This window comes from Triturus cristatus, chromosome 2_2 (genome assembly GCF_964204655.1).
Source record: "Triturus cristatus chromosome 2_2, aTriCri1.1, whole genome shotgun sequence".
Taxonomy (NCBI): domain Eukaryota; kingdom Metazoa; phylum Chordata; class Amphibia; order Caudata; family Salamandridae; genus Triturus; species Triturus cristatus.
The window spans coordinates 968,934,343-968,958,997 of record NC_140582.1 but is presented as its reverse complement, the minus strand read 5'-3'; the positions used below and the strand labels follow the sequence as shown (position 1 = coordinate 968,958,997).

At 49.2% G+C, this 24,655-nt stretch overlaps 1 protein-coding gene across 1 annotated transcript in view; it reads left to right on the top strand.

The window, feature by feature from the left end:
* Positions 1 to 24,655, top strand: part of CC2D2A (coiled-coil and C2 domain containing 2A) — a 415,347-nt gene that overhangs the window by 304,211 nt on the left and 86,481 nt on the right. The window contains exons 29-30 of the mRNA XM_085642396.1: positions 8,327 to 8,347; positions 22,449 to 22,652. Of these exons, the coding sequence (XP_085498522.1) occupies positions 8,327 to 8,347; positions 22,449 to 22,652 (225 nt within the window). The remainder of the gene's footprint in view (positions 1 to 8,326; positions 8,348 to 22,448; positions 22,653 to 24,655) is intronic.

Below are 24,655 nucleotides of genomic sequence, written 5' to 3'. Positions count from 1 at the left end.
GCATAGCATTGGATAGAGGTGCCAATACTCATGCAGTCCTATATAGTCACAATGCTTTTTTCTTTCAAACTCTAATGAATATTTTCCATTTTAAAATTTCATTCTGATGGACTGTTACTTATGGTCAGGCATCAAATTGGCTGTCGGAATGGACCTTATTAGGAGTAGCTAGCTTTGACAGAGTGGCAAATCCACAACAGTCACTAAAATACATGTAATTTAATGTGTAAGCAAATGTTCTTGATGCATATTTCTAACCACAGATCCTTGATCTGTAGACTATCCGCAGAATATCCCCACTCGGGCTGGAACATTCAAATTGCAGCAGGATCAAGAGTGATTTGCATATTCCTGGGCCCAAACTAAGGTGGCATGGTGTGCAAAATAATAATGGACTTGGATTCGGCCCCAGTAATTACCAGTGGTTGAGATTAATTCAAGCTTTCCATCCTTCATTTTTTTGCTGATTAAGTGCTAAAGCGATTCAGGGATAGTGTGACTCAGCACGATCTTTTTTTAAAACCTTTATTTATAATACATGGCAGGTTGAACATGAGAAGGCATTCCACCAACCATCCATGGCTTACTTGTTGTGTCAAGATCACCCCAAGGTGCGACACATTGCTCCAAGCTTGCAAGCAGTTCACATTACCACTTTTAATGCTAGGTCCCATCTCTCCCTAAATCCGAATCATTACCCACACGCCCATTAGCATTGATGCTGTCCATGGAGTCGGTGCTTGCATGTGGGTCTAGTAGAATGTCACATAAGTCCCGCCAGACCAAGAGGTCTTTCTTCACTTTCTCGTCCCACCTGCTCATCTTCATGTATGTCTCATCTGCCAGTGACCACTCCTGTACATTCCTATGCCAGTGTTCGAGTTTGGGTTTTCACTGGCCCATCCAGGTGATAGCGACTCTGCGTCTGGCCAACACCAGTGCCAACTGCAGAAATTTAGGCCAAGCATAGAAAGACTGCCCCACTGACACTACAGTGGGGGCAACTGTCCGGTTGATTTGGGGATATGCGGTGGAGGTCTTTGGGGGTTAGATAGGTCCTGTGTAGGAAATTGTAGTGTACGCGCTTAAAGTGGGCATTACATGAGACTGTGTGGGTAAAGTCACAGATATGAGTCCAGTCCCCATCATCCAGTGGAGTGTCTAGTTCTGCATCCCAAGCCATACGGGCCCACAGCGGGGACCAACCGTGTCAGCTCTCATTCCCTTATAATGCAGTGCAATCAAATGCCATCCGGCACCACAGGACAGCAAGATTCCCAGGTTATGGGCAGGCTGAGGTGCGGCAGGGAAAGTGGACCAGTTCATTTTGGCCACCTCAGATAGTGCTGCATGATGTACGAAGTGCCCAGTCTCGAGTGCAAATTCTTCTCAGGCTTGTTAAAATGTTATGAAAGTCTCTCCAGGATACAGGTGTCCAAGTAGTGCACAACCACCCTCCTTCCATGCTTGAAAGGACATATTACCCATCATTTGCCTAACCAGCATCAGAGTCCAGATCGGGAGTTCTCGGTGGAATTGGGCTCTCTTCAGGACTGTCTCAGCGAAGCGTTGCCATATTTTCACTGACTGTTGGCCCACCCACAATAGTGAAATGAGGATGGAGTTCAATTGCCTTAATACCTTCATGAGAACAGAGGATTGTGAGTTTTGTTGAATATACAGGCAATTTGGCAATAACACCATTTTGGCAATAGGTAGCCTTCCCATCAGTCAGAAGGGCAGTGCATTCCAAAAGGTCACTGTCATCTTTAATGTGTCCAGCACCCTGTCCATGTTGAGGTGTAGTTGCTGTGTTTTGGTGTGCGCCACTTTGATCCCTAAGTTTCTGAATTGTGCCATCTCCCATCGCTGGGCAATGTTCAGGAGATGGTCCACAGGTGTTCTGACCAGGGGAAAAGTAGCAATTTGTTTTGGTTGAGCTGGAGGCCGGTGAGGTCTTCGAACTCATCCAATATTCGTAGCAATATTGGCAATGCAACACAAGGGGAGGCAAGGTAGAATAGTGCATTGTCTACATACAGTGACATAATGTGGCAGGCATCCCACCGACAAATTCCCCAGTCCCACAGCTCCTGGCGTACCCATATCACCAAGGGTTCCATCGTGAGCGTGAATAGAAGCAGTGAAAGAGGGCAGCCCTGTGACGTCCCTCGTTCCATGGTTCACGTGTCTGAGCGGCTGTGTTTCATGTGTACTCTAGCACTAGGTTCAATGCATAACCGTTGGACCCAACCGCAAATGTGATGGCCAAAGCCCATGACCCAGCACCTCGAGTAAGTACCCCCAATCTACTGTGTCGAGGGCTTTTTCTAAGGTGATGGAAACTAGCACCAGCCCCTCCTCTCGTAGTTCAACTTCAAGCAGGAAATGAGCTGAGCGTCTGAGGTTCATTCCGTTATTCTGGCCTGGGATAAACCCACACTGGTCTTCATGTATCAGTTGGGTCATATGGGGAGCCAGTCGTTTAACGAGTAATTAGCAAAGTATCTTGATCATCTTGAGTGGCTGGTTAACAGCGGGGTCGGCCTTGTCGCTACCCGGTTTAAGGAAAATGCAAATCTCTCCCTCCTTTATGGTCGGTAGCAGTATCCCGCTATTGATGAATGCCTCTAGGAGAACTTCCGGGAGTCCCTACATAATCGCAACCCAGAACACCTGATTCAATTCAGGGTTGAAGCCATCACCTTGTGGTGTTTTAGCCCTTAGATCTAAGTTCTTGTAGGTCTGTCTGAATGTCTAGGGCCTCGGCTGCCAACGGTTCAAGCCGGGGGATGTCCAGGCCTTCCAAGAATGGTGTGTATCGGTTTGGGGTTATGTCTGTGGTGTACGCGCTCTGTAGGTGCTGGCGGAAAGTGCCCACAAAACCCGCCCTGGTGGTGACCCTAGTGTAATCCGTTGACTTAAGGTACATTGTAAGTGGTGGCGGGTGTTCCCTATGCAGGATCCATGCGAGCAGCCTACCTGATTTCTCCCCTTCCCTGTGTAGCCTCTGCCAATATTGAGTCTACACTTGTCCAGTCGGACCCAGATATCTGCTATGCATCTACGAACTGCCTACTCCCTACAATGTGCTTCAGGTTGCTTCAGAGCCCCAGCTTGCAGTGAGGCCAGCACTGTTTCTTCCCTGCTTAATTCTACCTGTAGCTGCTGATGCTCTCCACAGGTTAGGCCCATGCAAGTTCCTCTCAAAACTGTATGAGAGCCAGGCAACTCCATGGATGAGTAGCATGAACACCAGGGGTGGTGTCTAGGAATGGACTATAGGGTATAAGATCTGTATATAAATGGGTAATAAACTATGTCATTGATTATGGGAACATCAGTGATTTTGTATTAGATAGCGATGTCAGTAATAAAATGGGACAGTACTATTGTATGAAAATGGAGGGGATGCTGGATCAACCTGTACCAGCCTACGGATGCATATGTTTGGTACCTTGTTGTTCAAAACAGAAAAAGAAAGTTTATTTTTCAAAAAACACTGTATGAGAGCCTCCAATTCCGTGGCTCTACTGGTTGTGGAGCCCCAACTGAATGCCATGTAGTCAGTTAATGCCCGTGATAGGGATTCTCACCCCACCAGATCCACTAGAATATCTGCCAGCATCCTCCAGGGCCTTGCAGTTTTGCGGGTCGCTCCAATGTATGGGTAACTGACCGGGGAGTGATCTGATAGGAAGCGTGCTAAGTGTGGGACTTCTATGTCTTCTTCGTGCGGGAATCCAGCCACAAGTATTCAGTCCAATCTGCTGAATGTATTGTGTGTGGCAGACTGACAAGTGTATACCCGCTGAGTAGGGTGGTTCACCCTCTAAACATCTTCTATGCCCATGTTGTGCATTATCCCGCAAAGTGCTTCTGTCATAAGCAGTTGGTACCCGCTCTGGGGGGTGCCCTATCTAGATTGGAGTATAAACTGCAGTTAAAGTCACCTAGCCATGTCATGGGTGAGTCGACATCTTGTGTTATCAAATCCTGAATATTGTGAAAAAAGGTGGGGTCGTCGGTATTTGGGGTGTAGGTGTTTAGTATGGTCAGGTCTCATCTGTCCAGGGTCCCCTGTAGTAGGACAAACCAACCTCCCACATCAGCCTCCATATACGTTATGGACAACGGGAAGCACGGCGTCACCGAGGCTAGAGTACCCCTTGCATATGCAAGAGGAGTGAAACATCTGTCCTCGCCATTTCTTGGCTAGACGTGTAGCACCTGTGTCGTCCAAGTGGGTTTCTTGCAAGCATGCTATGGTAATTTTGTGTCGCTTTAAGAAAGTGAGTACTGTGTATCTCTTAGTATATGTCCCCAATCCCCTGACATTCCATGTCAGGATTCTCATGTCAGTTCCCGTCATTGTTCATGGTTCCGGGTGTTAGCCTACTACCTTACCGCCATATCTGGACCCCACCAACTGCTGCTCAAACATGAACACTAACATATAATACAAATCAAATCCCCCCCCCCCACGGACAAACATTGTGCTACCATTCGACTACCTATGCTCACCCCATGCATGTACAAAGACATGCACAGCATCCCAGCCTGTCATTCACATCCGCCTGGATCATAGCTGTTTCTTTTCATTCTTGACCACACTCCTTCTGGATTCTCACGTGCCCCTACAGTTAGTCTGGGTTTCACGCTCTTGTGTCCCTTTGTTCAGCACGGTGTGGCTGAGCAATTTGCCAGCGCGTGGCACAGCAGATGCACGTATTCTCAATCGTTCCCACCAGCATTCAAACCCCTCCAGTTACTCGCCAGGTTAACCTCTGTTGTGCTACCTTACAGATACATATGGCAAATCTCCCAGGCAGTCGTCTGCAGTCCCCACCCCTGGGGTGACCATGGTGCCTGGCACAGAGTCCAATCTGGGGCTTGAGGCTCCGGTCTCAGTTCCATCGGCTGATAGTTGTGTGTCAACAGTCTGATCCATGCCTTGTGTCTCTGTGGCACTCAGCTGCATGGTGCAGTCCTCATTGACTGTGACCCTCTGGAAGCTCAGTGGGGTAGTGTTGGGATTGTCCCTTGTCTAGCTGGTCTGTTTTTGACTTTGACCCGGTTGGGGTGGAACTGCTTCAACACTGACTTCCTGTCATTCCCACACCTCTTCGGGTCGGTTAAAAAAGTGTACTTTACCCTGAGAGTGCTTTCAGTTTTGCAGTATACAGAAGCATATATTGAAGCTGTAGCGCTCTTAGTTTTGATTAACTCAGAGAAAGGATTTGCAATGCTCTTGCACCTGTTTTGTGTAATCCGGATAGATGGCGCTCTTTCTGTTGCCGAAGAGGTAGGGTGTCTGTTCACAGGCCACTTGAAGGATGCTGTCCCTAACACGTTAGTTGACGATTTTGGATATTAAAGCTCTTGGACGGGCTCCTGGCGACGGAGGCGGCACCAGTGCTCTGTGCACTCTTTCCACTACAAAAAAAACAGACAGGCCCAGCAGCGTGACTTTGTTCCATACCCAAACCTCCACAAATTTTTCGGTAGAGCCCCCCTCCTTGGGGATATTGCTGCGACGGGAGCAGCCCTCCGTGTCTTCTGCTCATCGTTCCAGCCCCTTTATGACAGTGGTCATCTGGGCCAGTTGACGCTTAAGGACTACCAATTCTCACTGCAGTTCCTCGATATTGCCTTCGGCAGTTGTGCCTTTGTCCGCAACTTTGCTCAGGTTTGCTCGCAGGAGATTAACAGCAATTGACAGTGTCTCTCTTTTGTGATAAAACTCCAGTCCGGGAGCCTTGGAATGCTGCCAACAGTGTGGCCCTGGAGGGTTCTGTGTCACCTTCTGGTGCGTCCCCTGCAACGTTTATCACCATTTGCTGTGTTGTGTAGGTAGGGTGGCGCAGGGTATTATACTGGTCTATGGTATTTGCTGGATGTGAGCGAGCTGGCTTGTCCTTACCCATGGTGTGCTGTGGGGGAGGGCCGCTGAGGGTTAGGGCTTCCCCACCTAACAGGGTCTCCAGATGCACCTGGCTGTTGTGAACACTTTATCTGTGTCGCCCAAGCGGGGAGGTAAACAAACTACAGTGGCCGGGTCTTCACCCCAGTTGCACACAGTGATTGCGTTCTGGTGGGGAAGAACCCTGTGGCCTGGCTTTCTCCTGTACCACTCTTGTTGCCTTGCTTCTCTATCAAGGGCTCTTTCCGGCAGCGTACCTGAGCTGGCTAGAGTGGCGGCTGTGATCCATTCACAAAATAGATTGTTGGTGGTATGTTAAGAGCATGGCATGCCATCAGCTACTCTGGTATGTGCCTTCAGGAGAAGCGGGGGTCATTCCGGGACGATTTCAGTTGGATTGTCCAGGATGGGCCCCAGGGAGTGGTTCAGTGCAGGGGGATAAGTCCCCAAGTCCACTTATGGCGTTGCCTGGGTGGGCCCCAGAAGAGCACAGGCAGGGCTCCGAGGCGGGCCAGACCCCTGTATGTCTCTGAGGGTGCTGTGCGGGCTCCTAGTCTTAGGTCTCACAGGGCCTTGGCCGAATCACGAGTGGCAATAATTCAGGAGCCCCTATTGTAGGCAGTCACTGGGCCTGCAGATGTTGCATCCCTAGGGCTCCCCCAGAGCGAAGAGGGCTGGTGTGGCAAATTATGCGCTGTGCTGGGGGTCACTCTCCCAGGGCTTCTGGGCCTCCTCACTCAGTGCTGGGTACTGCCTCACTGGTTTACTGCCCTCTATAGTGCACCAGCAGCTTTCTGGGATGTGCCAGCCATAGCGTGCTATATTTAGCTGCAATGCGGCAGGGGCACCAGGCTGGCTGCTTCGGAGGCAACGGCTCAATCGCCAGCTGGCTCTCCATGCGGTCAGTTTGGGGCACGTTAGCTCCCCATGGGGCACAGTTCTTCACTTCACCTCGGGTCCTTCCTGACCAGGTGTGCCTTCTGGCATGCTGGGGGATTGGGGGTGGGTGGCGCACGATTTCTGCCGTGACTCTCAGGCCGTCACTGTCAGCAGCTCTACCCCTGGCAGGCCAGATCACCTTCCCACCATGCACCGGCAGGGCTCCAGAGCTACCGGGGCCAGGATGGAGTGTCATATGGGCCACCGCTGCTCATGCAGGTCACTGGCCAGCCCTTCGCTATCCACTCTCCACTATTGGCTGGGCCCCACAGCAGGTCGCCACACATCGCAACACAAGCCCCCTTTCGGCCCCGGTCACAATCCGCGCTGTACGCATCAGTCACAGACAATCGACAGCGGTCCCTTGTTGGATTCCTACTTTGCCAGGTTTGTCTCGTGCACGGCTGTGCCAGATCGCCAATGTTCCATATACGTTTTAGGCAGGATTAAACAGGATTATGTACGCTGACTGTCTGGGAGCTCAAGGTCTTGTGTCCTGTCGGCTACGTTTCCAGACCACGCCTCCCGACTTAGCAAGGTCTTTGAGGCTAATAAGACTACCTACCTCCACATCAATACAGAAAATTCAGAGGTTATTTTTAGGGGATAGCTTACAGGCAGAACCAACTTGTTCAACCTGCACCTTGACAATCAATCCAGTCCTTTTGATTCTGTGGATATGGCACCAGCATACATATTTACAACCACCAGTTATTCCTTCCCTGCTGAAGTGGTTACCAAGCTGGTTTAGTTTGCTATCTCAAGCTAATGCCTGAGGCAGATTATGACCTTTCCTCTTCACCTTGAGATGCATCACATTGGACCGGTGGGTCCTGACAACTAAACAGCAGGGCTATGCCCTTCTGTTCATCTGCTCTCCACACCACCTCCCTGCTACATCAGAACAACTTTCAGTGGATATTGAGTTGCCTAGGTCAGTGGTTCTTTGCCTGTGATCCGAAGACACCTGGAGGATCGCAAGGTCTACTCTGGGGTTCTGCGACTGTTTTACAAGATTGAATAATACTAAAATGATCAATTAAAATGAATAAGTATAAATAAATAAGCAAATTTGACAAATTGAAAACTTTTTCTATATTTGATTGTGAATTAAACAAAATATTTAAATTTTTGAGCATTTGTTTGATGTATACCGAGTTTTTTATTTCTGTGTATGATTTTGAGGTTCAAATCATAAATATTGCTTAGGCCGGAGGTCCCCGGCTTCCAACAGTGTCTCAGAATGGGTCCTGAGATTGCAGCAATGCTTCAGTGGGGGTCCATAGAGGTCAAAAGATTAAGAAGTGCTGGCCTAGGTCTTTCGTATCACGTGATTTTATGTGAGTGATTTATGGTGTATAATTTGCTGTTTGTAATGTCTTTAATTCGAGTTAATCAACATGCCATAATATATTTTCTTTGTGTTGATTTTTTTCCTTTGCTTTCGGTATTGGATGTCTCTAGATAATTGAAATTATTAGACAGGTATACACTTATTTTACACTTCATTATTTTTCAGTGTATATATTTGCATGCAGTACGTGCAAGGTGTTTTTGTGTTAAGGCTTTTTTTATAAAAAAGATCTTAAGGAAATTCCAATTAAATGTTCATGCCTCAGGTACCAGTTTTGTTTGTCGTGCCCATGTATTTGCTTTGTACACACACATTCTGGCTAGAAATTGGTGACGTCCTTTCAGTTGTAAGAGTTTTAACCACTGGCCTATACTCGCTTTTTCTGCGAACCGCAGACTTTCTTCCTGAACATTGACAAAGGAGTGAAAATTTGCACATTTACACCAACATTCTTTGAGAGTATGTGCAGATAAGCACATGGAATGTGAAAATCATTAGCCATGAGTTCATTTTCAAATAAGTAGGTAGAATATATTTTCTCCAAAGCTTGTGGTGCTACAGTCCAGCAGACAAATATTCCAGTTTCCATAGGCCTCACACTGACTGTTAAGTTTGGGCAAAGTTTGATTTTTCACAGAAAAATAGGCTTTAGGTGATGATGATGAATCACATCCTTCCTGGCTGGCCAGTTCCAGTAAACTGCTTCCCCCCCACCCCCACCCCCCCGTCACCAGGATAAAGAGGAGATTCTTTGTGAGATGGTGTTTGTAGAGGATGTTTTAACAGCTGGATGGGTTGTGTGTCCAGCCCTGAAAGCAACTCTGGAGAACTGGGAGTTGCCCACACCCCCAGAGCATGGGAGCTGCATCTAAGGAGGATAGCCATTTCCGTGGTTGGAGATCATACAATCCTCAATATCATGTTATTTATAGCTTATAAGGCACCTCTTGTCTCCAACTTAAACTAGTCTAACATCTCATACCAATTGTACCCTGATGACACTCAGCTATATTTGAACATTTCCCTCTCTAAAAATGTAGACTTTGTGGCCCAAATCTTGGATGAGATTCAAGCATGAATGATGATCCAGCACCTAAAACTAAACATGCGCAAAACAGAATTCCTTCTTTCTCTCCTAACTCTTGCTTCCAACAGCAACCATGGCTCTATTTACTTTGTGTTACACAGCAGTGCCTCTGTTGTTGATTGCACCACCTCTCTTGGCTTCATCTTAGACAAGAACCTCAATCTACTTGCACACATAAATTATTAATCAAAGTGGTACAGTCTCAACTCAAACTCCTTGGTGTAATGCCCTGAACGTCTCAGGATCGTTTAACAGACACGATAATGAGGACGCAACCACTTGTGAAGGGTTAGTTATTTTAATGAAGGCAAAGATAATACAAAGAATAAACAAAAGTTATAGTCACTGGAATCCTCCAGGCTAAGTACGTTACCAGCCCACCGCACGGATGATCCTAACCGTCCTCTGCATATACGCCGATCCCGGCGTATGCCAACAGAGGGCAGAAATGAAATGGCCGACAATGCCAATCGGTAGGCTGTGAGGGGCACGAAGAGTGTTGGGGAGAATCGAGGAGTCAGGGAAACACCCAGCCGGGGTCTCTACCTGAAGGGAGCAGCCGCTCAACCTCTTCCTCAGACTGCACCGGGACGCGGAGTCACCTCCTGGTGATGCGTCACCAATACCCCAATCAAAAGCAAGAAGCTTGAACCGAGAGCAGCCGCTCGATCGATCCTGTGGACTTCCGAGTCTGTAATGCGGCAAACACCTCCTGGTGTGCGTTACAGCTGGCAGTCCCTGTATCTCTGGTCGGGCTGGGAGTTACGACTCCAACCAGCAAAAGCGCCACTGCGCTTTGACTCAGCCGAGTCAAAAAGCGAAGCTCAATGGTTGACCGGTAGAGCTTCCGGGTCCTTCACAGGTGATGATGGGGCAAGACACGGCCCAGGGAGTAACGACTCGACCTACCTCCGTTCTTGCCTTACTGGAGCACCACTCCGGAACACTGCTCTTCACGAAGCAGGTACGTCGGTGTAAACACAATATCCGACAGCGTTGTACCTCCCGGTTCCTCCCTTTATAGGGCGTGTTTTCCTTGAGTTATGTAACAGCTCTCCTGTTTACATAAGGGCGTGTTTTCCTTGAGTTATGTAACAGCTCTCCTGTTTACATAAGGGCGTGTTTTCCTTGAGTTATGTAACAGCTCTCCTGTTTACATAACCTCTCAACCGCTAAGCATCCTGGGGGATGTAGTCTGTTTTCGCTGGTTACCGTTTTCTTCCCCTCGAAAGACAGGAATTCTTGACAGTACATCCTCCCTCTCAGCGGCACCCCACGGGTCCAGCGCTGGCAGGAAAACGCCGATGGAACAAGGAGACCAAGCGCGGAGCATGAACCCCTTCAGCCGGTTCCCATGATTGCTCCTCCGGGCCATAGCCTTTCCACGCGACCAGGTACCACAGCTTCCCCCTGCGCCATTTGGACGCCCGTATGCCCGATACTTCATACTCCACCTCCGACTCCACGCATACCGGCCTAGGCGTCCCAGACGGCTTGGAGGGTGCAGGTTTGAGCAATGATACATGAAAGACAGGGTGAATCCGCAATGACTGGGGCAAGCACACCTTCACGTTCACGGGACCCATACACTTGGTAATTCGATAGGGGCCCATGTACCTGGGATGGAACACACTGTTCTTTCGAAACCTCATGTTTCTTGTGGATATCCAGACGTAGTCTCCAGTGCGGTACAGTGGCCCGGGCCTTCTCTTCCTGTCTGCCGCAGCCTTGTATTTTCTCTTGGCCTCTATTAGGACAGCCCTTGAGCGCATCAACGTGTCTTTTATGTGTGCCACCCTGTCCGCTGTGGCGGGAATCCTGTCCTCTCTGAACGGATGTAGAAATGGCAAGAACCTGGGATGTTGGCCATAGTTGCTATAGAACGGAGACGACTGTGTGGAGCTGTGAGTGGCGTTGTTATAGGCTATCTCTGCAACCCATAGCAAGTCGACCCATTCTTCCCTGCCCTGGTCCACAAAACATCGCAGATACTGTTTGAGCGTTTGGTTCAGGCGCTCGGTTTGGCCGTCCGTTTGAGGGTGGTAGCTGGTGGACAGGGCGGTCTTAACATGCAGCGCGGTGCACCAAGTCTTCCAGAATTGCGCAGTAAACTGCGACCCCCGGTCCGACACGATCACCCCAGGTAATCCATGCAGTCGTACCACATTCTTTAGAAGTAGTGACGCCAATTCCCCGGCCGTAGGGACTCTCTTGCAGGGGATGAAGTGCCCCATTTTCGTCAAGTAATCCACCACCACCAGTATTGCCGTCATCCCCTGGTCTACCGGTAGGCCCACCACGAAGTCCAGTGAGATGCTATCCCATGGTCGATCCGGGGTCGGAAGTGGATGTAAGAGCCCTTGGGTTCGGCCATGGTCGGCCTTCATGGTAGCACACGTAGGACACTCCCGTCCCCACCTCCTGACATCCACTCTCATGGTTGGCCACCAGAAATGCCGTCCCATGCTAGCCACCGGTTTTTCAAAGCCCAAATGACCTGCGCATGGAGAGTCATGGCACCAGATGAATGCTTGTTTCCTTAGCCTAGGCGTGGGTATCAATAGGCACCTGCCCTTCAGGGGTATCCCGTCCTTCAGCTGCCATTCTCTGTGACTGAGGAGCCACCTCCGCCATGCGAACGACCTGATCCCTCTCTTTATTCCCCTCAGGAAAGTATCCGGTTGGATAACCCCCAATACCATCCTCGGGGAAATGATGGAACGCTCGGTCGCAGGCAATGGTTCCTTAACTGCAGATTGACGGGACAGGGCGTCCGCCTTCCGGTTTTCCGTCCCCGGCCGATATGTGATGCGGAAGTTGAACCCCGCAAAGAAGATCATCCACCGCAGCTGCCTGGGGGAAAGGTGTCTTGTGGCCGTCATGAACTGTAGGTTCCGATGGTCCGTGTACACCGATACCACATGTCTTGCCCCCATCAACCAATGCCTCCATTCGGTGAAGGCGTCCTTGATTGCGAGAAGCTCCTTCTCCGCAATATGGTAGTTGCGTTCGGCGTCGTTGAGTTTGCGGGACATGTACGCAACGGGATGAAGCACCCCTGTGTCGTGGTTGCGTTGGGACAAGATAGCCCCCAGCGCCACATCCGAAGCGTTCGCTTCCACCACGTAGGGGAGATCCGGATCGGGGTGAGCCAACACCGGCGCCTTACCAAAGGCGCTTTTCAGGGCCTCAAAGGCTGTGTTCGCTTCAGGGGACCAGACAAACTCCTTGGACTTCCTCAGTAACTGTGTGATTGGGGCCACCAATCCTGAAAATCCATCTTTAAACCGCCTGTAAAAGTTGGCGAAGCCAATGAAACTTTGGACGTCCTTCACGCTTTGGGGCACCGGCCATTCTTTCACCGCCTTGATCTTTCGTTCTGCCATCTCCTGTCCCTCTGGACTCAGCATCACTCCGAGGAATTCCACGGACGTGATGTGGAAGTCACACTTGCTGAGTTTACAAAACAGCTTGTTTTCCCTCAGCTTTTGGAGCACAGCTTTGACGTGGTGTACGTGCTCCTCCACACTGGACGAGTAGATGAGGATGTCGTCGATATATACGACCACGTAGATATCCAACTCCTCTCTGAATACCTCATTCAAAAAGTACTGAAAGGCTGCCGGGGCGTTGCACAGACCGAACGGCATGATGAGGTACTCAAAAAGGCCGAACCTGGTCTTAAAGGCGGTCTTCCACTCGTCTCCGTCCCTCATGCGCACCAGATGGTATGCCCCTTTCAAATCCAACTTGGTGTAGATACGAGCTTTCTTGACCTGTTCCAGAAGTACACTGATGAGAGGCAAGGGGTACCGATTCTTTATGGTTATCGAATTCAATGCCCGAAAGTCCACACAGGCTCTCAGCTCCCCATTAGCTTTCGGGATGAAGAAGAGTGGCGAGGCGGCCGGAGACTTGGACGGGCGGATGAATCCTAGCTTGAGGAGTATATCCAGGTACCCCCGGAGATGCACGTTTTCAGGCTCCGTCAGGGCATACAGCCTGCCGCTGGGAACGCTGGCCCCTGGCACCAGGTCGATCTGGCAGTCAAACTGTCTATGTGGTGGTAGCACTTCAGCCTTCACCTCATCGAATACATCCTCAAAACTGTGATAAGCCTGGGGGAGAGCCACATCTTTTTCTGCCGCTGTAGCCACCGTCTGACTCCCGCTCTCATCTGCGTCAAGGGATTCCGTTCTTTTTCCACAATGCAGGATGCAATACGGTGACGTCATTTCGACGCGATGTGTTGGCCAATCCACAGAGGGGTTGTGTTTCTGTAGCCACGGCAATCCCAATATGACGCCATATTGGGGCGCTCGGATGATGTTAAAATCGATTTGTTCCAAATGGTTCCTCCCATATCTCATCGGAAGGACCCCCGTGTGCTGCCCGATGGGCCCCGTCACCAATCGCCTTCCGTCTACAGCATAGACGTCTTCGGGTACAGCTTTGGGAAGAAGCACTAGCCCTAGCCTGCATGCCTCGTTGTGGTCCATAAACATGCCAGTGGCCCCTGAATCCACCATGGCCACAACGGGTATCCACTGGTCATGCACTCCCACGTGCACCGTGAGAAACAGGTGTCGGTGTCCCTTAGTGACCGATTTGGAAAGTGAAGGGATGGATGAGTGACTCCGAGATGCCCCTTCCTTGGTCTGGGAGTCCTCTAGTTTTCCGCCGGTATGTCCACCACGGCTGTTACCGACCGGTTGGCCCGATAACGTGACGTCTTCGGTTTGGCAGGGCATTCACGTACGTAGTGGCCTTTTTTGCCACAATATAGGCACAATCCTTGTTTACGGCGTGACTCTTTCTCCGTGGCTGTGAGGCTCGCTCGTATTGCGCCGATGTCCATGGGTTCTCCCTTGGATGCGGTGGAAGTTTCAGGACTTCCCACCGTCACATAGGATGGAAGGGATTTTCCTTTTCTCCCATGATCCCCTTTTCTTTCACTTAGCCTATGTTCCAGCCATAATACCAGGTTGATAAGGCCCTCACATGTCTTGGGTTGAGGGTCAATATGAGCCACGGCGTCTTTGAGTTCCTCGCACAGCCCGTGATGGAAGAGCGCCGTCTGTTTAGCAACAGGCCACTTGGTTTCCGCAACCAGCCGTCGGAACGCGTTGAGATATTGCACCAGGTCGTTGGATCCCTGTCTCAACTCAAGCTTTTCACGGTCCGCCGTGTACGAGTCAGCCCTTCTGTCGAATATCTTCAGGAATTCCTCGCGAAACGCACCCCAATCACATAAGAGGGGGTCGTCCCTGCTCACCAGAGGTACGGCCCATTGTGCCGCGTTTCCAGCCAGATAGGAAATCAGGAAAGCCACACGAGCCTGACTCTTGGGGAACGCCTTTGGTTTGCACGATAAATGTAGCGCCACTTGTGTGAGGAATACCTGCACTGTGTTAGGATCCCCACTGTACCTCTCTGGTGTTGCCAAGGGGATGGCTACCGGCATTTCCACTACTACAGCAGGGGTCTGGTCCGTGAGGGAGGTGCTGGGCGTGAGTGGGTCCAAGTGGATAGCATCCAGTCTGGCTTTTACATCGGCTGTTTCTTGCCTAGAGGCAGCCAATTCAACTTGCACAGTCGCTAAAGCAGCCAGCACATCATCAAGTGTTGCCATGTCTGTTATTGACCGGGAGACAGTTAGTGTATTAAGGTCGGATATTTTGTAACGCCCTGAACGTCTCAGGATCGTTTAACAGACACGATAATGAGGACACAACCACTTGTGAAGGGTTAGTTATTTTAATGAAGGCAAAGATAATACAAAGAATAAACAAAAGTTATAGTCACTGGAATCCTCCAGGCTAAGTACGTTACCAGCCCACCGCACGGATGATCCTAACCGTCCTCTGCATATACGCCGATCCCGGCGTATGCCAACAGAGGGCAGAAATGAAATGGCCGACAATGCCAATCGGTAGGCTGTGAGGGGCACGAAGAGTGTTGGGGAGAATCGAGGAGTCGGGGAAACACCCAGCCGGGGTCTCTACCTGAAGGGAGCAGCCGCTCAACCTCTTCCTCAGACTGCACCGGGACGCGGAGTCACCTCCTGGTGATGCGTCACCAATACCCCAATCAAAAGCAAGAAGCTTGAACCGAGAGCAGCCGCTCGATCGATCCTGTGGACTTCCGAGTCTGTAACGCGGCAAACACCTCCTGGTGTGCGTTACAGCTGGCAGTCCCTGTATCTCTGGTCGGGCTGGGAGTTACGACTCCAACCAGCAAAAGCGCCACTGCGCTTTGACTCAGCCGAGTCAAAAAGCGAAGCTCAATGGTTGACCGGTAGAGCTTCCGGGTCCTTCACAGGTGATGATGGGGCAAGACACGGCCCAGGGAGTAACGACTCGACCTACCTCCGTTCTTGCCTTACTGGAGCACCACTCCGGAACACTGCTCTTCACGAAGCAGGTACGTCGGTGTAAACACAATATCCGACAGCGTTGTACCTCCCGGTTCCTCCCTTTATAGGGTGTGTTTTCCTTGAGTTATGTAACAGCTCTCCTGTTTACATAAGGGCGTGTTTTCCTTGAGTTATGTAACAGCTCTCCTGTTTACATAAGGGCGTGTTTTCCTTGAGTTATGTAACAGCTCTCCTGTTTACATAAGGGCGTGTTTTCCTTGAGTTATGTAACAGCTCTCCTGTTTACATAACCTCTCAACCGCTAAGCATCCTGGGGGATGTAGTCCGTTTTCGCTGGTTACCGTTTTCTTCCCCTCGAAAGACAGGAATTCTTGACACTTGGATAGCCGGGGACATTTTTAACTTTTATAACTGTAAAACGTTATTTCTCTGTGTTGAATTATTTTTTTAAATAATTACATTTGTTGGTGGAATCTACCCTAACGAACTCCCCCAGGCACCTCCTTACCTTGCCCACGCTCACGCTAATTCCCAGGGACTTCTAGCAGCCGATTACGCGCTGCTCGAACTACACTCAGGGCCGCCATTTTGGGTGAGTCAGAGGACGAGCAGAGCAAGTGCTCGGTCCTCCCACCCTGACCAGTATAAAAGCGTCTCTGCAGCCCACAGCGCGGATTACTGACCGACAGATTGTGTGTAAGGTCCTTGAGGCGAGTAGCCGGGGACATTTTTAACTTTTATAACTGTAAAACGTTATTTCTCTGTGTTGAATTATTTTTTTAAATAATTACATTTGTTTGTGGAATCCACCCTAACGAACTCCCCCAGGCACCTCCTTACCTTGCCCACGCTCGCGTTAATTCCTAGGGGCTTCTAGCAACCGATTAGGCGCTGCTCGAACTACACTCAGGGCCGCCGCTTTGGGTGAGTCAGAGGACGAGCAGAGCAAGTGCTCGGTCCTCCCACCCTGACCAGTATAAAATGTGCCCCCAACCTCGGAAGCGCAGCGGACGAGCGCAGCGGGCGCGCCGACAGCGCGCCGAAGGTAAGCCAAAGGTAAGCCCGTCTGCGCCCGTCCGCGGCCTGACGGGCCTAGGGCCTGGGGATACTGTTCCTTTTATCGCTTATTCAGCTGCTACACTTAGAGCACTACAGCACCCCCCTCGTGCTCTTTCATCTACAATCTGGGATCGCTTAGTGTCTTTTGGCATCTCGGCTGATATACTTTCACCTCGACTCATACATCAGTCTCTGTCTGCCCTGACCCAGCCTGAGTCCCGTATTCGCATACTCTACCTTAACACACGCTCCCTCCCTCAACATCACTCTGATATATTCCTTCTTCTGACAGCCGAGAACCCTGATGTCTTGCTGCTCACCGAGACCTGGCTGTCTGACCTTTCCCTTCCTGATAACCTGGCAGCCTTGCCACCCAACTACTATATGCTGAATGCCAACCGGCCTACAGCCCGTCGCGGCGGAGGCGTAGCAGCAATTATACGCAAAGATCTCAAATTTATTGCGTCCTCTTCGCTTTGTCTCCCCGAGGTCGAGAACCTTGTCATCAGCCTAGCTTCTGAAGCTGGAGCCCTGACTCTCATCGTTCTGTACCGCCCTCCCACTCCTATGCCTCTGTTCCCCGCTGCTCTTAGCGAACAGCTTGCCGCCCTGATGACTGCCTCTGCTCGCATCGCCATGTTTGGCGATTTTAATTACTGGTATAATCAGGCTGATGCCGGCCCCCACGCTACTGAATTGTTCGAGGCACTTCTCAGCTTAAACTTGACTCAGCACGTCACCACCCCCACTCACACCGGAGGTCACATCCTGGACCACATCTGGACGCTGGGAGTATCGCTCTCCTGTCCGATCGTTTCCCCATGCGTCTGGTCAGATCACTCGCTGATCGAGTCTTCTATCTCTGTGAAGGGCCTGGTCAGACTCCCGTCTTTGGAGGGTGGGGTCGCTAGGAAATGGAATGCTCTTGATCGCCCTGCCTTCCTCTCCCTTCTCGCAGAGACTCAACCCCCTCCGAGCAACAGCCCAGGCGTTAATGCTCTGGATGCAAATATTACCCACTGGCTTACGACAGCCTGCGACCAATTCGCCCCCCTATCCCGGTTCCCTCGTTCCCGACACAGTAAATCTCATAAATGGTTTAACTCAGCTCTGAAATCTCAACACCTTGAGCTACGCCAAGTGGAGCGTAGGTGGAGGCGTAATTACCTCAGCACCGACAGGGAGGCGTACGTGCTCGCACGTAAAGAATACAAAAAAGCCATTACCACCACTTAGGCCGCCTTTGTCTCTAAGAGAATACTAACTGCCCCTAATAAATCCACAGAGATATTTAAGGCTCTTGCTGAATTAACATCAGATGCCAGGACACTCCCCAACCAGGCCCCCTCCGCTGAGTCTTGCAATGCCTTGAACTCTTTCTTCATTGATAAGATTTCAGTAATCAAAGATTCTATTCCTCATTCCCCCCCCCTGGCTACTGTTGCAGCTCCTTCTATCAACACCTCTACTTACTTGTTTCCCGACCCTCGACTCCGACTCCCTAGCCAAATTGGCTACGCGAGTGAAGTCTGGTTCCCCCAAAGATTGTTGCCCACCTTCAGTGTTTCGTGAGATATGCCTCACTTTTCCGCACAGTGTTTTATCTCTACTTAACGCCTCTCTCAGTTCTGGAACAGTCCCCAGGTCTTTCAAGGAGGCCATCTTGGTGCCTTTGCTGAAGAAGCCTTGCGCGGACCCTGCGGTCCTCGCCAACTATCGGCCCATCTCCCTCTTACCTTACATGTCTAAAATCTTAGAGGCACATGTCACTGCCTGCCTCTCGCAATTCATTGAGGAATCCAACTTTTTAGAATCAAATCAAGCTGGGTTTAGACCAGCCCATTCAACCGAGGCTGTGATTCTAGCCGTGCTGGACAACCTCAGAAGCAATGCTGACAGAGGACTCTCCCAGGCACTGGTCCTACTGGATTTGTCGGCAGCATTCGACACGGTGGATCATGCCATCTTACTCCACCGTGTCGAGTCAGCTGGAATCCGTGGGCTCGCTTTAACCTGGGTCAGGTCTTTCCTTGAGGGAAGATCCCAAGCAGTCAGCTTGGGCCCTTTCAGAGCTACCAGCGTCCCGTCGCTCTGTGGCGTCCCCCAGGGATCATCTTTATCCCCCCTTCTTTTCAATTTGTATCTCCAACCCCTTATTCACTCCTTGGGTAGGTGGGACGTCACTGTGTTCAACTACGCGGACGACCTACAAATTATTTTTCCCCTCACTTCTCCTGACGCCATCACCAACTTCCAGGCGGTCATGATACACATCCAGCATTGGATGAATCAAAACCAACTGAAGCTCAATCCTGGGAAAACTGAGCTCCTCCTCCCCGGGAGGAGCGCTTCCCACTGGGGCCCCCGGTATTGGCCCTCTGAGCTCGGCCCTCCACCTCTCCCAGCTGGCTGTGTAAAGAGTCTCGGGGTCATCATTGACTCTGAGCTCAATCTTAAGGCCCAAGTGAGCGCTGTAACATCTGCCTGCATGTTCCAGCTTTACAGGATACGAAAAGTCGCCCACCTTCTGACCCCGGAAGCCTTGCTACAGGTTATAATAGCACTGGTGATGTCTCGTTTGGATTTCTCCAATTCTCTGTCCCACGGTCTTTCAAAATCCTTGCTATCCAGGCTACAGGTCATTCAAAACCAAGCCGCAAGACTTGCCTTCAAAATTCCAAGATGGCAGTCGGCTAGACCCCTACTCCACCAATTACACTGGCTGCCCATCAGTGATAGAATAGCTATCAAGGTCTGCTGCCTGGTCTTTAAAGCCCGGATTGGCTCCTCCCCGGCTTTCGTGAAGTCCTTGGTTACTCCCTACTGTCCCACCCGTACTCTGAGGTCCACTAACCTCCAGCTTCTGTTCATTCCCCGTTTCAAACTTTCCAGACTAGGCGGCCGCAGTTTCATCCATCTGGCTCCTAAGCTGTGGAATTCTCTTCCGCTCTCCCTCAAGACTGAGCCCTCTCTTCTGTCCTTTAGGAAATCCTTGAAAACTTTGCTTTTTTCACATCCCCGTTAAGTTCCTTTTGCACAATCTCGGTGGTCTACCAGCGCCAGGAAACTCATGGTGACAGTGCGCTCAACAAATTTCCCTTAACATAACATAAATAAAACCATTCATACAAGTAGATTTATCCCAATGGCTATCAACTCTGGACCACAGCAACTCACTACTTTTAGGAATTCCCTGAACCCTCTCAATTTAGAACAACAGGCCTGTTGGTCACAAGTTTGAGAAAGTTCTACCACATTTCCACGGTATTCCGACACTAATCTCTCTGAAGTGACTTCACATTTGGGCAAGGAGTATTCTCAAACAAGCATGCATAATGTTATGTTATGTTAATTGGATTTATAGAGCGCAGCGGTTACCCTAAGGTGTCCTGGCACTATGCATTGCCTGTAGGTTAGCAGGGAGAAGGTCAATGAGTAGACAGCCAAGTCTTCAGTCCCTTTCTAAAGAATATCTGCAGCATTCCTCAGGTGGAACGGCAGGTCATTCCAAGCCTTGGATGTGGATGTGCATGTAATGAAACTCCTACCTCCCCAACTGTTTTTTTTTTAAATGTAGGGATATGGACGTTTTTTGCTCCTGTGGACCGAAGAGTCCTGCCGGTGACATACCATTTGAACCTTTGCCTCAAATGGTCAGAGCCTATTCCGTTAAGGGCTTTGAAGCCTGTGCAGAGGGCCTTAAAACGTACCCTCAGCCAGTGTAGCTGATTTAATTCTTTTTTCACAGAGACAAATTTGGGTGTGCCTGACAACAGCCTAGCTGCTGCGTTTTGGGCTATCTGAAGGCTGTTGATGTGCTGTTTTGGGGCATTCAGATAGAGGCTGTTGCAGTAGTCCAGTCGTGCCATAACAAGTATCGTGACCACCGTCCTGAGATTTCCTTTTAAGAGATAAGGTTTTATTTTCCTTAAGATTCTAAGTATCCGGAATCATGCGGACACCACAGAGCTTATATGGTCACTAAACGGGAGTCTGTTATCTACTGTTACCCCTAATTATTTTGCTTTCAGGGTAGGGGTAGGGCAGTTGCCCAAGTCTGCTGGCCACCAGTCAGGTGTCCATAAGTGAGGATTATTTCCAAATACAATAACCTCGGTTTTCCTGGAAATTTAAACAATTAGTCGACATCCATCCTGCTATGGCCTTCATGCAATCATGAAAGCGTACTCCTGTTTCTTTTTCCTCTCCATCTTTAAGGGATAACACTATTTGAGTGTCATCCGCATACAAGGTCAATTGGAAACCGAAGGATCTTATTAGGCCAGCCAAGGATATCACGTAAACATTAAAAAGCGTTGGGCTCAATGAGGACTCCTGGGGGACCCCACAAGGAAGGCAGAATGGCTTGGATTTAGTATTATCCAAGTCGACTGTGTTATTTCAGATAGAAAGGATTGCAGGAGTTTCCAGGCAACACCTTGTACCCCTACATCAGACAGACGGTCCATCAGAACCTCGTGATGGACCGTGTCAAAGGCTGCTGACAGATCTAACATAATCAGTATAGCCTTCCCTCCACAATCCAATGCCTCCCTTACTTCTTCTATAGATTTTATTAGGGCCAATTCCGTACTATGTTCTGTTCTGAAACCATATTGAGATGGGTCAAATATATTGTTGGTTTGAAAAAAAGTGCTAAGCTGGGTGTTCATAGCCTTTTCTGTGATTTTTGCAGGGAGTGGAAGCCGCAAAATTGGCCGATAGCTGCTAGGGTCTGTGGAATCCAGAGTTGGTTTTTTAGTAGAGGGAGGATCGAGGCCTTCTTCCAGTCCTTAGGAAAAATCCCAGTGGCGAATATGTTATTAATCAGAGGATTTAAAACAGATCCTATGACTTCAGGAATGGATTTCAGAACCAAAACCGGGTATGGGTCTGTATGGGATCCTGATTGCATGGAGTTCAAGAGTTTAGTGGTTTATGCTATTCCTAGCGGTGTAAAATTATCAAAGACTGGCCCAGGGTTGGGTTCAAATGTGACCATTTCCGGTGGGTGTGTTCCTACGCCCTTCTGAGCTGGGGTAAATAAGGAGAAGATGCATTCCACTTTTTGTTGAAAGAAAAAAGCCAGATTTTCGCACAGTTCTGGGCTACTTACACTCTTAGGAGTATCAGCTGAGGCAAGACCATTTACCATTTACACCGGGACTTCAAGGGATCTGAAGCAGAAACTAGTCATCTCAGGTGGCCAACACTGTCTTCACATCTTAGACAACCCTTCTTCTTGAAATAGCAGCTGTAAAATGGCACAATCACTTAAGCAATCCTCCATCTATTGGGATTACCTGATGCTAGCACATTGCGTACAAATTATATGTCTTTCCACCATGTGATGAATAAACTTTATAACTCAGTGAAAATGCATGAAAGTCCTAAACTTCTCTTGTAAAACCACCATTTGTAAAGCTCCCATTGGGTCTAGTTCTCAATATATAAAACTGGTACTAAATAAATATTTAAAGAAGTATTAGCTTGAAGGTAGATGCCTATGCACGTCCTCAGCTTAATGACCCGATGAATGTCGTTGGCATACATTTTGTGAAATAAATCACTTTGAATGCATGTCAGGTTCAGTAGGTTTATTGCATGGACTATTATATAAATACGTTGACACTTGTATACATACATTATTAAAGATGAATTGTATTTATCGCATATGTAACACTTTATATCCTGTACTATCTTGTTAAAGTTTGATTCTCAAGAAGATGAGAAAATACTCCAAGCGGCAGAGAAATTCAAAGAACAAGCTGCATTAAAATTCCCATCACGTCAATGCCTGACCACAGTGATTGATATCAATGGGGCAGTTGTTTTTGTCACCAGGTTTATCAAACCTCTAAAACCACCATTGGAGCTCCTCGAGGCCTACCCCACCAATGATCAAGCCAAAGCTGTAAGTATTTCAATACAAAGGTTTTGGCTATCGCTCAATCATCTTAATAAAATAGCATTGTTGCAAGTATTTCAGTAAATAGGGTTGGGTCCCAACTGTTACTATTCTACAGATTTGCTTATGTATTTTCTGAATAAGATGACTGAACATAATATTTCTTTTCTCACAAACTCCTTCAATGTATTCCCCGTTAACAATTATAAAGTTTATACAGTATTCAACTATATTAATTAATATATGTGAAGCTTAAATGCAATGTATTGAAGAGCTGCTAAAAGTATGTTATGGTGCAGAACCAAGGTGGCAACAGGATATGACAGGCTTTGTGAAGCTCCACTTCAGCACACCACAATTATGGTGCATCAGGCATCTCCTGGTGTGGTGAAGGTGAAGCCCAGATGGATGTAAATTGGCGGGCCAATGGCAGCTGCTTCCGTTGCCTGATCACTCTTAAAAGACTGCGAACACCAGATGCTGCAGAGAGGATCCTATAAGGTGGCATCAGCAGGAAGCCGAGTTCTGGCACGGTGGAGAAGACGAGGAGGTGGCCCTCTGGCATCTGTGATCAAACATGAGCCATTACCACAGGTGAGCACTCGCAAATCCCAGTGAGCACAGGGCCTGAGGCAGGGGTCCTGGGAGCAGACCAAAGGAGACCAATGAGGTGCCTGGAGCCTAAGGCCACAACCAGAAAGCAATTTTGAGCAGCAATGCAATCAAGGGAGGCAGGTGGTGTATGGGATCGCTGGAGTGGGCCATCAGCAACCGCAGATCCCCCTCTGTAAAATAGCAGGTCACACCTTTGTGGGGAGTGGTGACTAGAGAAGGCCCACCTAGAGGGCTGGGTGAGGAATAGAGGGGCCCGACTTTGGCACACCAATGTGCATTGTCTGACAATCTAAGAGCTTGCTGACAGGCACCATGCCCCAAATACCCTATTTGCTGTGGTGACTCAACATAGCCAGAGGGGCTCTGTGTGCGTACCGCTAGCGCCTCTTGTGGCACATCCCGCAGTGCTGAGAGTAGCATACGAATGCTGGGAGTAGCAGTGGCCGCCAACAGCCTAGGGCTGACTGAGACTGCCTTCATAGACATGGGGCAGATCATTGCCCCTATACAAAAGAGAACTTTCTGAACATTAATGTTACAGAAATATGGTGGCTAAGAGGTCAAAAAATGAGCAGTCCTAGCGGGACTTTATGCTGAATCCATCCAACATGAGGCTTAATGTACAATCGGAGGGCAGAGATGTGGGGAGTGTAGCCAAACACTTTCTTATGGAACTCTTTCAGGACCTCGAAAAGGATTTCTCCTCTCTGAGTAAAGACCTGGTTAGAGAGGAGGAGGAGGTAAAGAAAGACTTGAATGACTTGGGAGAGAAGGTCCCAGCATTGGAGGACATTCGAAATGCTAGGGAAGAATACCAAGAATCCCTCCAGAAGACATCCTAGAGCTGGAATATCAAAACATAGCCCTGCAACCCCACCTGGAAGACCCTGCAAACTGTTCCTGTAGAAATAATATCCGGATGTATGGGACCTCCACTGGCATCAAAGACACAAACATTAAAAACTTTGACCAAAGTCTGTTCAGGGCAATTTGAGGGACCTCAGACTCAGAAGTGATACAACTAGACAAAACCTACAGGGTGTATAGACCAGCATCATCATCAGAGCTGACATTAGATAGATATCCTCATTTTCCAGATGAAAGAGGAAATTATTGTTGCAGCACGTCTGCAAGAGTATTTCATTTTTGAGGGCCTCCCGCTGAAACTTTTCCAAGACTTGTCCCCTGTTACAGTCCGGAAAAGACAACAGTTTCACCTAGCTTTGGAGCCCCGTGAGAGAAATAAATCTTCTATAAATGGGGGCATCCATATCAGCTCATTTGAATTTCAGAACCATAAACCATACTATTCATGTAGCAACATAGCATTGCTGGAGCAAGCGGAAGCTAATTTTTCAAAGCCCGTGAAGCCAGGCAGCAAATGGAGAGACTCT